General features: G+C 38.9%; 1 protein-coding gene across 1 annotated transcript in view; it reads left to right on the plus strand.

The window, feature by feature from the left end:
• Positions 1-11,283: 11,283 nt before the first annotated feature.
• LOC123758686 (transcription initiation factor IIA subunit 1) overlaps positions 11,284-14,075 on the plus strand; it is a 74,411-nt gene continuing 71,619 nt past the window's right edge. Inside the window, 1 exon segment of the mRNA XM_069328807.1 lies at positions 11,284-11,431. Coding sequence (XP_069184908.1) covers positions 11,408-11,431 — 24 coding nt within the window. The 5' untranslated portion in view covers positions 11,284-11,407.

Below are 14,075 nucleotides of genomic sequence, written 5' to 3' on the forward strand. Positions count from 1 at the left end.
ACATATGTCAGTTGCTTAATTTAGAATCTGTACTTGAGGTCGATCTCGAACCCATTGTTGATGTGACGACTTATATTGAATTTTGTAACTAGCTCATCAAGATTGTAACTTGCTTAGCTAAATGAATTGTGGGGTTCAGTCCCTGAGCCCATTATGTGCCTCTGTAACCCTTTCCACTTCCGCCCACAAGATGGATATGGGGTGCATAATAAATAAACTAAACTAACGTGCATTGCACGACACGCACTCCCGGGCACGGCACTGAGGGCGGGAAGGGCATGCTCAGCTGGAACACCGCCAGCTGAGCCTTCGGCTGCTGGATCATCGGCGGGAACCACATCCGCCGGAACATCAGCAGCCGGGACGGGACATAGGGGGAGCCCTGCACTTGCTCCCCACGTGGCCCCCAGTCCCGGTCGCCGCCTGCAGGAGGCCCTCAGTGGTGGGCGAGAGCCCGGTACGCCCACACCCCGTGCCCCTCAGACCTGATTGCTTTGTAGTGTATCTGGCGAGGAGGAGGCGAGCAAGAGGTCGCCGAGTTGTTGTTGTTTAAGATTCAGCTACTGGGAACAAAAAGTTTCAAGTAGCACGGGCTATGGTGAGCCCGTAGTGGACTTACCTGGCACAGGAGCGGGGCTGTAACTGTGAACTAGTGGGTGGGTCGCCGATTGATTGATTGATGGAGATTAAGCCACCCAAAAGGTGACACGGGCATGAATAGTCCGTAAGTGGTGGCCCTTTTGAGCCATTACCAGTATCAAAAGCTGATACTGGAGATCAGTGGAGGTGGGAATGCACCCTGCATGACGGGAGATGTCTCCCTTGTGAATGTATTAAGATGAAGATGAAGCCACCCAAAAGGTGGCACGGGCATGAATAGTCCGTACATGGTGGCCCCTTTTGAGCCATCACCAGTATCAATAGATAAGAACATAAGAACATAAGAACAAAGGTAACTGCAGAAGGCCTATTGGCCCATACGAGGCAGCTCCTATTCTATAACCACTCAATCCCACTCATATACTTGTCCAACCCACGCTTGAAACAATCGAGGGACACCACCTCCACCACGTTACGCGGCAATTGGTTCCACAAATCAACAACCCTGTTACTGAACCAGTATTTACCTAAGTCTTTCCTAAATCTAAACTTATCCAATTTATACCCATTGTTTCGTGTTCTGTCTTGTGTTGATATTTTTAATACCCTATTAATATCCCCCCTGTTATGTTCATTCATCCACTTGTAAACCTCTATCATGTCACCCCTAACTCTTCGCCTTTCCAGTGAATGCAACTTAAGCTTTGTTAATCTTTCTTCATATGAAAGATTTCTAATTTGGGGAATTAACTTAGTCATCCTACGTTGGACACGTTCAAGTGAATTTATATCCATTCTATAATACGGCGACCAAAGCTGAACTGCATAATCTAAATGGGGCCTAACCAGAGCAAGATATAGCTTAAGAACCACACCAGGTGTCTTGTTACTAACGCTTCGATTAATAAATCCCAGTGTCCTATTCGCCTTATTACGAACATTCATGCATTGATCCTTTTGTTTTAAATTCTTACTAATCATAACTCCCAGATCCCTTTCGCAATCCGACTTCGCAATCTCAACACCATCTAGCTCGTATCTTGTAACTCTATCATCATTACCTAGCCTCAGAACTTTACATTTATCAGCATTAAACTGCATTTGCCAATCATTTGACCATTTCAAAACCCTATCTAGATCAACTTGAAGTGATAGTGAGTCCTCCTCCGAATTAATTTCCCTACCGATTTTCGTATCATCGGCAAATTTGCAAATGTTGCTACTCAAACCTGAATCTAAATCATTTATATATATTATAAACAACAGAGGTCCCAGGACAGAGCCCTGAGGTACTCCACTAACAACATTATCCCACTCTGACTTAACCCCATTTATACTAACTCTCTGTTTCCTTTGGAATAGCCATGCCATAATCCAAGTTAATATAGCACCCCCAATACCATGAGCCTCTATTTTTTTAATTAGTCTTTCATGTGGCACTGTATCAAAAGCTTTGCTAAAATCAAGGTACACAACATCACAATCCTTACCACTATCAACTGCCTCAACTATGCTGGAATAAAAAGTTAGCAAATTTGTTAAACATGAACGGCCATTTGTAAAACCATGTTGCGATCTCCTTTCTTAAAAATTGGTACCACATTAGCTACCTTCCATGACTCTGGCACTCTGCCTGACTCTATTGATTTATTAAATATGGTAGACAGTGGCTCGGAAAGCTCCTCTTTGCATTCTTTAAGCACCCTGGCAAACACTTCATCCGGCCCTGGGAATTTGTTTGGTTTTAGTTTTTCTAATTGTTTAATTACATCCTCCCTGGTAACTGCTAAACTCGTCAACCTGTCCTCATCCCCACCCACATAGACTTGTTCGGCTGAAGGCATATTGTTAAGTTCCTCTTTAGTAAATACAGATACAAAATATTTATTAAAAATACTACTCATCTCTTCATCACTATCTGTTATTTGACCTGTCTCAGTTTTTAATGGACCTATCCTTTCCCTAGTCTTAGTACGATATAACTGAAAAAAAAACTTTAGGATTTGTCTTTGCTTGCCCTGCTATGCGAACTTCATAGTTTCTTTTTGCTTTCCTTATCTCTTTTTTAACATTTCTAACCAGTTGTACGAATTCCTGTTCTAAAGTGACCTCCCCATTTTTAATCCTTTTGTACCAAGCTCTCTTTTTACCTATAAGGTTCTTCAAGTTCTTTGTTATCCACTTTGGGTCATTAGTATTCGACCTATTCAATTTGTATGGTATACTACGTTCCTGTGCTTTGTTTAGAATATTCTTAAATAAGTTATATATTAAATCCACATCGAAATCCCCTATTACGTCACCTATCGCTGGGTTCATGTCTCGCTCTAAGACCGGCCCACACCCCATACCCAAGAGTTTCCAATCTATTTGACCCAAAAAATTTCTTAGGCTATTAAAATCAGCTTTTCGAAAATCTGGCACTTTAACAGAATTTTCTCCTACAGGTCTATTCCATTCTATGCTAAATCTGATTACTTTGTGACCACTGTTCCCTAGCTCACTCCCTATTTCGTTGTCATTAATTTGTGTTTCCCTGTTAGTTAACACTAAATCTAAAATATTATTTTCCCGCGTTGGTTCCTTAATGTGTTGCGTAAGAAAGCAATCGTCAATTAATTCTAGAAAATCTTCTGCTTCACTATTCCCTGTTTTGTTCACCCAGTTTATTCCACTAAAATTAAAGTCACCCATGACATAAATACTGTTAGATACTAAAATATTATACTAAAATATATCTAGATGCTCTAGATATTTCATTCCAAAGATGCTTTGCTTCCATTCTGTCTAAATTTGGTGGCCTATATATAACTCCTATTATAATATTATTTGCTTTTTCGTTTAATTCTATCCAAATAGTTTCTGTGTGTGGCTCAGTTTTGATTCCCTCTTTGAGACTACATTTCAAATTGTCCCTAACATATATGGCTACTCCCCCTCCTCGTCTAATATATCTATCTGTGTGAAATAGTTTAAATCCATTTATCTGATATTCAGCTAATAGTTCTCTATTTTCTACGTTCATCCACGTTTCGGTAAGTGCAATAATATCTATTTTTTTCTGTGCAGACAAGAGCATTTAATTCATTAATTTTATTTCTTAGACTTCTACTGTTAGTGTAATATATCCTAAGTGAATTGTTATTTTGAGGCCCTTTTCTTTCCCTGATCATTTTGCCAATTCTTTTCTCCCACGAACACATACTTTTATTACCTCCTTCCTCCAAATCAAATCCCATACCACTATCTACTAACAGTTTAAACCCAAACAAACACCTCTAACCACTGGTTCCAACGAGTTCGCAACAGCAACAACCCCAGCCCTCGATAGATGCACCCCATCACGACCATACATTTCATTTCTTCCATAGAAGCGTTCCCAGTTGTCTATGAAAGATATTGCATTTGATTTGCAATATCTTACCAGCCGGCAATTGACACCAAGTGCCCTCGACATCCATTCATTTCCCACTCCCTTTCTTGGAAGAATGCCACATATGATCGGGATTCCTCCCTTGCTCCTAACTAATTCAATGGCTGTCCTAAATCTCTGTATTAGTTCCTCACTCCTAACTCGCCCAACATCATTACCCCCTGCACTAATACAAATAATGGGTTTGTTCCCATTTTTCGTCATAATATCATTCATGTTTTCAACAATATCACCAATTCCAGCTCCCGGATAGCAAACCCTTAATCTGTTCCCCCTATCTCTGGCACAAAACGTTCTGTCTAAATGCCTCACCTGGGAATCTCCCACAACCAAAATTCGCTTCGGTACCGCCCTAACTTTCTGAGCAGCCTACTGGAGATCTGTGGAGGTGATACTGGAGATCTGTGGAGGTGCGACTGCACTCTGCGTGACGGGAGATGTCTCCCACGTGAATGTGTTAAGATGAACATGAAGCCACCCAAAAGGTGGCATGGGCATGAGTAGCTCGTAAGTGGTGGCCCTTTTGAGCCATCACCAGTATCAATAGATGATACTGGAGATCTGTGGCGACAACACCCTGCGTGACGGGAGATGTCTCCCGGACCAAATGGTGACCAAATGGTGTGGGTCGCCGAGTCCGCGGGCGCGCTTTTAAGTACCCTGCTCGATGCGCGCGCGCGCTACTTAGTCGGTTAGACACAAAATCATGGTAATACATTTTGTTCCCCACAGAACTTACCCGCTTTGGGAAAGCAGTGACTATTTTACAACCAAGTACTCATTTTACTCATGAGTTAAACAGAGGCTACAGTTAAGGATTTGCGCCCAGTAAATCCTCCCCGGCCAGGAACGAACCCATGACAAAGCGCTCGCAGAACGCCAGGTGAGTGTTTTACCACTACACCACGGAGACTGGTTCAAGACTTTTGCAGTTTACATTTAGCAACGGTTGTTTATGTTATTCCCTTATTTTGCCCCTTTTTGACCATTGGTGTTTGTCTTATACATGCTACGTTAATGTTAAGGTTAAGGTTTCTCTGTCTACTTCCTTCTCCCAGTGTGGGACGTTTTCTTATTTATCTATTTATACAGTGTTGTGCTTGACCTTACTCTTGTCATTTCCCGTTTGCACCTGTTCGGTGATGTTTTAAATTTATTATTTACAAATTTAATGTTTCACGTCTTGGATTTATCATTTAATGACTTTTTATTTATCATTCTTTCTAAGATCAGATATTATGTACCACGCCCTGCCCTGGTGACTCTCTATTACTCCCTTATCTATCCATATCTCAACTATGGTATTTGTGCTTGGGGCTCTACTACCCAAAATCACTTACGTCCTCTAATTACTCAACACAAAGCTGCTATTAGGACAATATCCAATTCTGGCCCCAGACATCACTCGGTACCCCTACTCAAATCCCTGAATATGTTAGACATTAAGTCACTGCACATTCTCTCATGTGTACTATACATATATAAAACGCTAAACTGTAATGCCAATCCTGATCTCAAAAGCTTCATAGAAGGTTGTAACAGAACCCATGAGCACCACACCAGAAATAAATACAGTTTTGATATTCCTAGAGTACGACTTAATCAAACCAGAAATGCTCTACAAATCAAGGGGCCCAGAATGTGGAATGACCTTCCCAACCATGTTAAAGACAGTACCTCTCTCAACCAGTTTAAGTTAAAAATGAAGCTATACCTAATAAATTCCCTGTAACCTACCTTACCCCTCTATTGTCAACCCATGTATGTTTTTTGTTTTTTTTTTGTTTTTCAAATCAACGCTGTTTTAATGTAATTTTCTGTAATAATTTGTAATTGTATTTGTGCTGTTTTTTTCAACAATGTTCCCCCCTCTTTTACCTCTATTTTTATTTGTACTCAACGCATTTTTTTCTTTTTTACCCAATAGTTTTAAGCTTTAGTCAGTAGTGTTTTTTCCTGCCCGAAACGCTTTGCGTAATAGTGGCTTTAGGCATTGTATGTACTAGCTCTTATCTATAAAGCCAACAAACTTTGTAAAATCTCTTTATGTATGTACCTTTGCCTAAATAAAAATTATTATTATTATTATTATTATTATTATTTAATGACTTTTTATTTATCATTTAATTGACGTTTTTTAAATGAATTTATCATTTAATTTACGTAAACTCCATCATTATGGAATCCGAGGCCATACACTGGACTATATCCAATCCTATCTCAGTGATAGACACCAATGTGTAGCCATCAATAATATAACCTCTCCCACTCTACCAATAAGCGTTGGAGTGCCACAGGGCAGCATCTTGGGACCTCTCCTATTTCTTATATACATCAATGATCTGCCTAATGTCTCTAACATTCTGAAACCTATTTTGTTTACTGATGATACTACCCTCATCTACTCTAACCCCAACCCACATACACTAAATAATGTTGTTAATGAACTAAAAAAAAGTCCACTTATGGATGTCAACCAACAAACTAACACTTAACATAGGAAAGACCTACTATATCTTATTTGGAAGCAAATCTACAAATGCAATTCAGCTTCAGATAGACAATGTAAACATTAACAATAAAAATGATGGGAAGTTTCTTGGCCTGTTCCTAGACAAGAGACTCAACTTCAGCACCCACATACAACACATAACTCAGAAAGTCTCTAAAACAGTTGGTATACTCTCCAAAATCAGATATTATGTGCCTAACTCTGCTCTCATCTCTCTATATTATGCACTAATCTATCCCTATATTTATTATGGTATCTGTGCATGGGGTTCAACCACTGCAAACCACCTCAAGTCCATCATCACCCAGCAAAAATCTGCTATCAGAATAATAACAAATTCTGCTTCCAGACAACACTCAGCCCCCTTGTTTAACTCCCTAAACATGCTAAACATAATCTCACTCCACAAATTCTCTTGTGTCAACTACATTTACAAAATTCTGCTCTTAAATGCAAATCCTGCTCTGAAGCTCTCTCTGGACAGATGTAATAGAACCCATTATCACCACACAAGAAATAAATATCTCTTTGATATCCCCAGAGTCAAACTTAATCTGTGTAAACACTCTATGCAAATAAAGGGACCCAGTCTATGGAACTCACTCCCTAATTAATTGAAAAACTGTCCAACTTTTGCGTCATTCAAAAACAAAACTAAAAAGTATCTAATTTCATCTTCATAGTTTTTTACCTTTTGCTTTAAAATTGCACTGTATCTATTACTACCTAATCTTCCAATCTTTATGTACCCAATCCGAACATCTTTACCACTGTGATCATTGCTGTCTTCTTATATGTGCTATCAATCTGCTGTATGGTGTCTATTAATCTTGTTTAAATTACCAATCAAACTGTCAATGTAATCAATCAGAGCTTTAATTTTTACAGCTATTTTATTTTTACTTTTATTTTTACAGATATTTTACAGCACATGATGTAAACAATGTATTAACAGATAATCTCAATATCTCTGTAATCAACTTGAACGTTAGATCCCTAGGTAAACACTTCGATGATGTTAGTGCCTTGATTGAAACTATTGACAACAAATTCTCTTTTATTATACTTACTGAAACGTGGTTGAAAGAGGATAATACTCAACTCTTTAACATGCCTAACTACTCGGCAATTCACAACTGTCGTCAAATGCAGAGAGGTGGTGGTACTGCTCTTTACTACCACCAAGAACTAACATGCTTAAAAATAATTAGAACTAGAGACTGCTTAGGGGAGTATATCTTCGCCAGTTTCAGAGTCAAGGGTGCCGAGTCTGTCCTGTCTGTGGGTGCAGTCTATAGAATTCCTAACACTGATGTGTCTGAATTCAACTCAAACCTTAGAAATCTAATACTAGATAACAGATTGAACAAAAACCATCTAATTATCGCAGGGGACTTTAATATTGACCTCTGCGAGCCTGAACACCCTACTGCTGTTAGCTTCCTCAACTGTATGAATTCCTGCTTCCTCATACCCTTAATCACTAGACCAACTAGAATCACTGATAGTACTGCTACGACTCTAGATCACATCTGGACCAACATAACCTCTCCGCTTACTTCAGGTATAATCACCGATAGCACTACAGACCATTACCCCACATTTCTCTTAACTAACATTAGCAAACCACCTCTAGAGACAAGGGAGTTAAGCTTTAGGCTGCACAATGAAACTGCTATAAACAATTTTATAACTGCTGCTGATAATGTCAACTGGGAGTCCGAGTTAGGTAACATAGGGGACATCAACCTAGCAGTGAAATCTTTTCTACAAACAACTCTTAGCCTTTATAACACCCACTGTCCTATGCTTACAAAACAAGTCACAAGCAAAAGACTTAACAATCCTTGGCTTACAAAGGGAATACTTAAATCCATTAACAAAAAACACGACCTTGAGAAGAAGTATAGGCTAGGAACAGTCTCCAAAGAATTCTCAAAGAATTACTCGTTATTGCTATCTAAAATAATTAGACGAGCCAAAACTAAATACTATGAAGATAAATTTACCCAAATAAAGAGCAACATTAAAAAAACTTGGAGCACAATTTCACAAATATTGGGATCAAAGAAGTCTTTAAATAACAAACCGACTCTCCTGTCTAATAACGATGGTCAGCTTTCAGCCTCTGATTCTGCTATTGAGTTCAATAGGTTCTTCTCTTCCATTGGTTCATCCCTTGCTAATGATATTCCATCTTCCAGTACTGACATTAAGGACTATCTTACAGGGAACTATCCCCAGTCTCTGTACCTAAAGCCTATTAATTCCATTGACGTCAATGAGATAATCCTTTCCCTTAAAACCAAGTCTGGTGCCCTTGAGGAGATACCAACTTTAATCTACAAAAAAGCCTCCAGATCTTTAGCCCCTGCTATTGCTTTGCTCTTCAACAAGTCACTTGAACTCCAAACCTTTCCAGATATTCTAAAAAAAGCGAGAGTAACGCCTGTCCACAAATGTGGTGATCTCACAGATGTTAACAACTACAGACCTATATCAATCCTGCCAAACTTGTCAAAAATTTTTGAAAAACTAATCTATAAGCAGCTTTACTCATATCTAGCCAAACTCAATATACTTAGCCCTTGCCAATATGGCTTCAGGCCCAAAAAAAGCACTAACGATGCACTTATTAGTATGCTTAACTCGATTCATACAGCTCTTGATAAAAATGAGTTCCCTGTTGGGTTATTTGTGGACCTGCGTAAAGCTTTCGATACTGTCAACCACCAAAACCTTCTTCTTAAATTACATCATTATGGTGTCAGAGGACACTCCCTACAGTACCTCAAATCCTACCTTACTGACAGGCTCCAATGTGTTTCTGTGAATAATACAATTTCTCCCACCCTACCCATCAACATTGGTGTTCCCCAGGGCAGCATACTTGGCCCTCTCCTCTTTCTCATCTACATTAATGACCTTCCAAATGCCTCCCAACACCTCAAACCAATCCTATTTGCTGACGACACAACCTTCATTTACTCCAGTCCTGATCCCCTTGCTCTAAATGCCACAGTAAATACTGAGCTAAATATAGTCCATCTGTGGCTAACTGCCAACAAACTCACCCTTAACATTGACAAAACTTTCTATATTCTGTTTGGCAATAAATCCTCTAATCAAATAAATCTCAAAATAAACAATACCCAAATTTGTAACAAATTAGATGGCAAATTCCTTGGCATTCTCATTGACCACAAGCTGAATTTCCAGGGACACATTCTAAACATATCAAAAAAAGTTTCAAAAACTGTGGGCATTCTTTCTAAGATCAGATATTATGTACCACGCCCTGCCCTGGTGACTCTCTATTACTCCCTTATCTATCCATATCTCAACTATGGTATTTGTGCTTGGGGCTCTACTACCCAAAATCACTTACGTCCTCTAATTACTCAACACAAAGCTGCTATTAGGACAATATCCAACTTCTGGCCCCAGACATCACTCGGTACCCTTACTCAAATCTCTGAATATGTTAGATATTAAGTCACTGCACATTCTCTCATTGTGTATTATACATATATAAAACGCTGAACTGTAATGCCAATCCTGACCTCAAAAGCTTCATTGAAGGTTGTAACAGAACCCATGAGCACCACACCAGGAATAAATACAGTTTTGATATTCCTAGAGTACGACTTAATCAAACTAGAAATGCTCTACAAATCAAGGGACCCAGAATGTGGAATGACCTTCCCAACCATGTTAAAGACTGTACCTCTCTCAACCAGTTTAAGATAAAAACGAAGCTATACCTAATAAATTCCCTGTAACCTACCTTACCCCTCTATTGTCAACCCATGTATGTTTTTTTTTTTTTTTTTTTTTTTTTTTCAAATCAACGCTGTTTTAATGTAATTTTCTGTAATAATTTGTAATTGTATTTGTGCTGTTTTTTCAACAATGTTCCCCCCTCTTTTACCTCTATTTTTATTTGTACTCAACGCATTTTTTTCTTTTTACCCATTAGTTTTAAGCTTTAGTCAGTAGTGTTTTTTCCTGCCCGAAACGCTTTGCGTAATAGTGGCTTTAGGCATTGTATGTACTAGCTCTATCTATAAAGCCAACACACTTTGTAAAATCTCTTTATGTATGTACCTTTGCCTAAATAAAAATTATTATTATTATTATTATTATTATTATTATTATTATTATTATTATTATTATTATTATTATTATGTTTATCTCTCAGAATGTTTGGTAATATGTTTATTGTTTGTGATGTGTCTATGTATGTATTAACACGATGTACTGAACGGGGTAAGAAAAGCTTGAGCTACCTCATCCCTTTGTGTGTATTTTACCTCAATAAACTTATTTCAGTTTCAATTTAAATTCAATGATTATAGTCGTTTAAATAGACCGCGGTCGATAAAGTATGAAAAGCTACAACATGTTAAGCCAAAATAAATTTAAGTATTTTTTAGTATGCAAATCACTTAATAACAAGGCATTATATTGAAAACAACATCACTACTTTAACAAAGTTAATAATTTTAAATTAATGGAAATATATAATGTTGATGAAATATGAATTTGTAAACTTCAGATTATTAATATTATTATACAAAGGTCGTCAATAAACTAAAACAATTTCCAAAAGAATTGCACATAATAATATTAAATATTAGTATGGTCATGATAGTGTGGGCTTTGCGTATTATATTGGGGTCATATTGGCAGATATAGGTGTATTTGTGTAGTGTTTTGTCCTCGTGGACGGGTGGAGGCGGCACGAGGGTATACGGGGCGGGCGGAGAGGACGGCCACATATAAAAGATCGTCGCAGCGGCGCCCACACGGCTTCAGAGGGAAGCCAGATTTGTCGTCCTGGGAAGCACCCGCGTGTCGCCATGGCCCAGAGTGCCACCTGTGTGGTGAGTACTGGCCGAGGGCCCAAAGGGCAGGGCCAGGCGACCAGGAGGCGGGAGAGATGTTAGGAAGGGAGGTTACACCAGGAAGATAGGAGGGTGGCCATGGCAGCCAGGCGGGGCCACATAGGGAGCAACTACAGAATCTGTTGCAGCATCTTGGGGTCATGACCTGCACCTGTTGCAGCATTAAAGACTGTTAAGATGCAACAGTGGTGTGGACCTCCATATATTACAAAATAAAGGGTGTCGAGCCTGTACATAGCTGCACCACAAACGTTGCTGTAATAACAATGAAACTTCTATAGGCAATTTTATAGCTGCTGCTGCTAATATCAACTGGGAGTTCCGAATTAGGTACCATAGGGGACATCAACCTAGCAGTGCAATCTTTTCTTCAAAAACTCTCAGCCTATGTAACACCCACTGTCCTATGCTAACGAAACACGTCACAACTAAAAGGCAAAACAATCCTTGGCTTACAAAGGGGATACTTAAATCCATTAATAAAAAACATGAACTTGAGAAGAAGTATAGGGTAGGTATTGTCTCCAAAGAACTTTCAAAAAATTACTCATCATTACTGTCTAAAATAATTACATGAGCCAAAATTAAATACTCCGAGGATAAATTTACTCAAACAAAGGACAACATCAAGAAAACATGGAGCACAATTTCACAAATATTGGGATCAAAAAAATTTTTAAATAACCAATAATCCTGTCCAAAAACGATGGTCTGCTTTCAGCCTCTGATACTGCTATTGAATTCAATAGGTTCTTCTCATCCATTGGGTCATCTCATGCTAATGATATTCCATCTTCCAGTACTAATGTTCAGGACTATCTTACAGGTAACTATCCACAGTCTCTGTACCTAATGCCCGCTAATTCCACTGATGTAAATGAGGTAATCCTTTCCCTTAAGACAGTCTAGTGCCCTTGCCCTTATCAGTCTCCGTGGTGTAGTGGTAAGATATCAGTCTCTGTGGTGTAGTGGTAAGACACTCGCCTGGCGTTCCGCGAGCGCTATGTCATGGGTTCGTATCCTGGCCGGGGAGGATTTACTGGGCGCAATTCCTTAACTGTAGCCTCTGTTTAACGCAACAGTGAAATGTGTACTAGGATGAAAAAACGATTCTTCGCGGCAGGGGATCGTATTCCAGGGACCTGCCCGAAACGCTATGCGTACTAGTGGCTGTACAAGAATGTAACAACTCTTGTATATATCAAAAAAAAAAAAAAGATACCAACTTCAATCTACAAAAAAGCCTCCAGATCTTTGGCCCCTGCCATTGCATTGCTCTACAACAAGTCACTTGAACTCCAAACTTTTCCAGATGTTCTAAAAAAAGTGAGAGTAACCCCAGTCCATAAATATGGTAACCTCACTGATGTCAACAACTTCAGACCTATATCAATTCTGCCAAACTTGTCAAAAATATTTAAAAAACTAATCTATAAGCAGCTTTACTCATATCTAGCCAAACACAACATACCAAGCTCTTGTCAGTATGGCTTCAGACCAAAAAAAAACACTAACGATGCACTTATCAGTATGATTAACTTGATACATGCAGCTCTTGATAAAAATAAGGTCCCTGTTGGGGTATTTGTGGACCTGCGTAAGGCTTTTGACACTCGACCACCAAAACCTTCTTAAATTACATCATTATGGAGTCAAAGGTCACTCCCTGCAATACCTTCAGTCCTACCTTACTGACAGGCTCCAGTATGTTTCTGTGAATAATTCCATTTCTCTGACAGTACCTATAAACATTGGTGTTCCACAGGGCAGCATACTTGGCCCTCTCCTCTTTCTCATCTACATTAATGACCTTCCAAATGCCTCTCAACACCTCAAACCAATCTTATTTGCATATGACACAACTTTCATTTTCTCCAATCCTGACCCTCTTGCTCTAAATGTCACTGTGAATACTGAACTAAATAAAGTCCAACTTTGGCTAACTGCTAACAAACTCACCCTTAACATTGACAAAACTTTTTATATTTTGTTTGGTAATAAATCCTCAAATGAAATTAATTTAAGAATAAACAATATACAAATCAGTAGTAAAGTTGATGGTAAATTCCTTGGTGTCCTCATCGATAACAAGCTGAATTTCCAGGGACACATTCTAAATATAGCAAGAAAAGTTTCTAAAACTGTTGGCATTCTTTTTTAGATCAGATATGTTCCTCGCCCTACCCTGGTGACACTATTACTCTCTCATCTATCCTTATCTCAACTATGGTATTTGTGCTTGGGGTTCTACTACCCAAAATCATTTACATCTTCTGATTACCCAACACAAAGCTGCTATTAGAACAATATCTAACTCTGGCCCCAGACAGCACTCGGTACCCTTACTCAAATCTCTGAATATGTTTGATATTAAGTCACTGCACATCCTCTCCTGTGTACTCTATATATATAAAACTCTGAATTGTAATGTCAATCCTGACCTTCAACCTTTCCTAGAAGGTTGTAACAACTCATGTGCACCACATCAGAAACAAATACCTATTTGACATTCAAAAAGTTAGACTTAATCAAACTAGGAATGCTATTCAAATCAAGGGACCCAGAATGTGGAATGACCTTCCCAATTATGTCAAAGATTGTACCCCTCTCAACCAGTTTAAGA

The sequence above is a fragment of the Procambarus clarkii genome, chromosome 22, assembly GCF_040958095.1.
Source record: "Procambarus clarkii isolate CNS0578487 chromosome 22, FALCON_Pclarkii_2.0, whole genome shotgun sequence".
In the NCBI taxonomy this organism is placed as follows: Eukaryota; Metazoa; Arthropoda; class Malacostraca; order Decapoda; family Cambaridae; genus Procambarus; species Procambarus clarkii.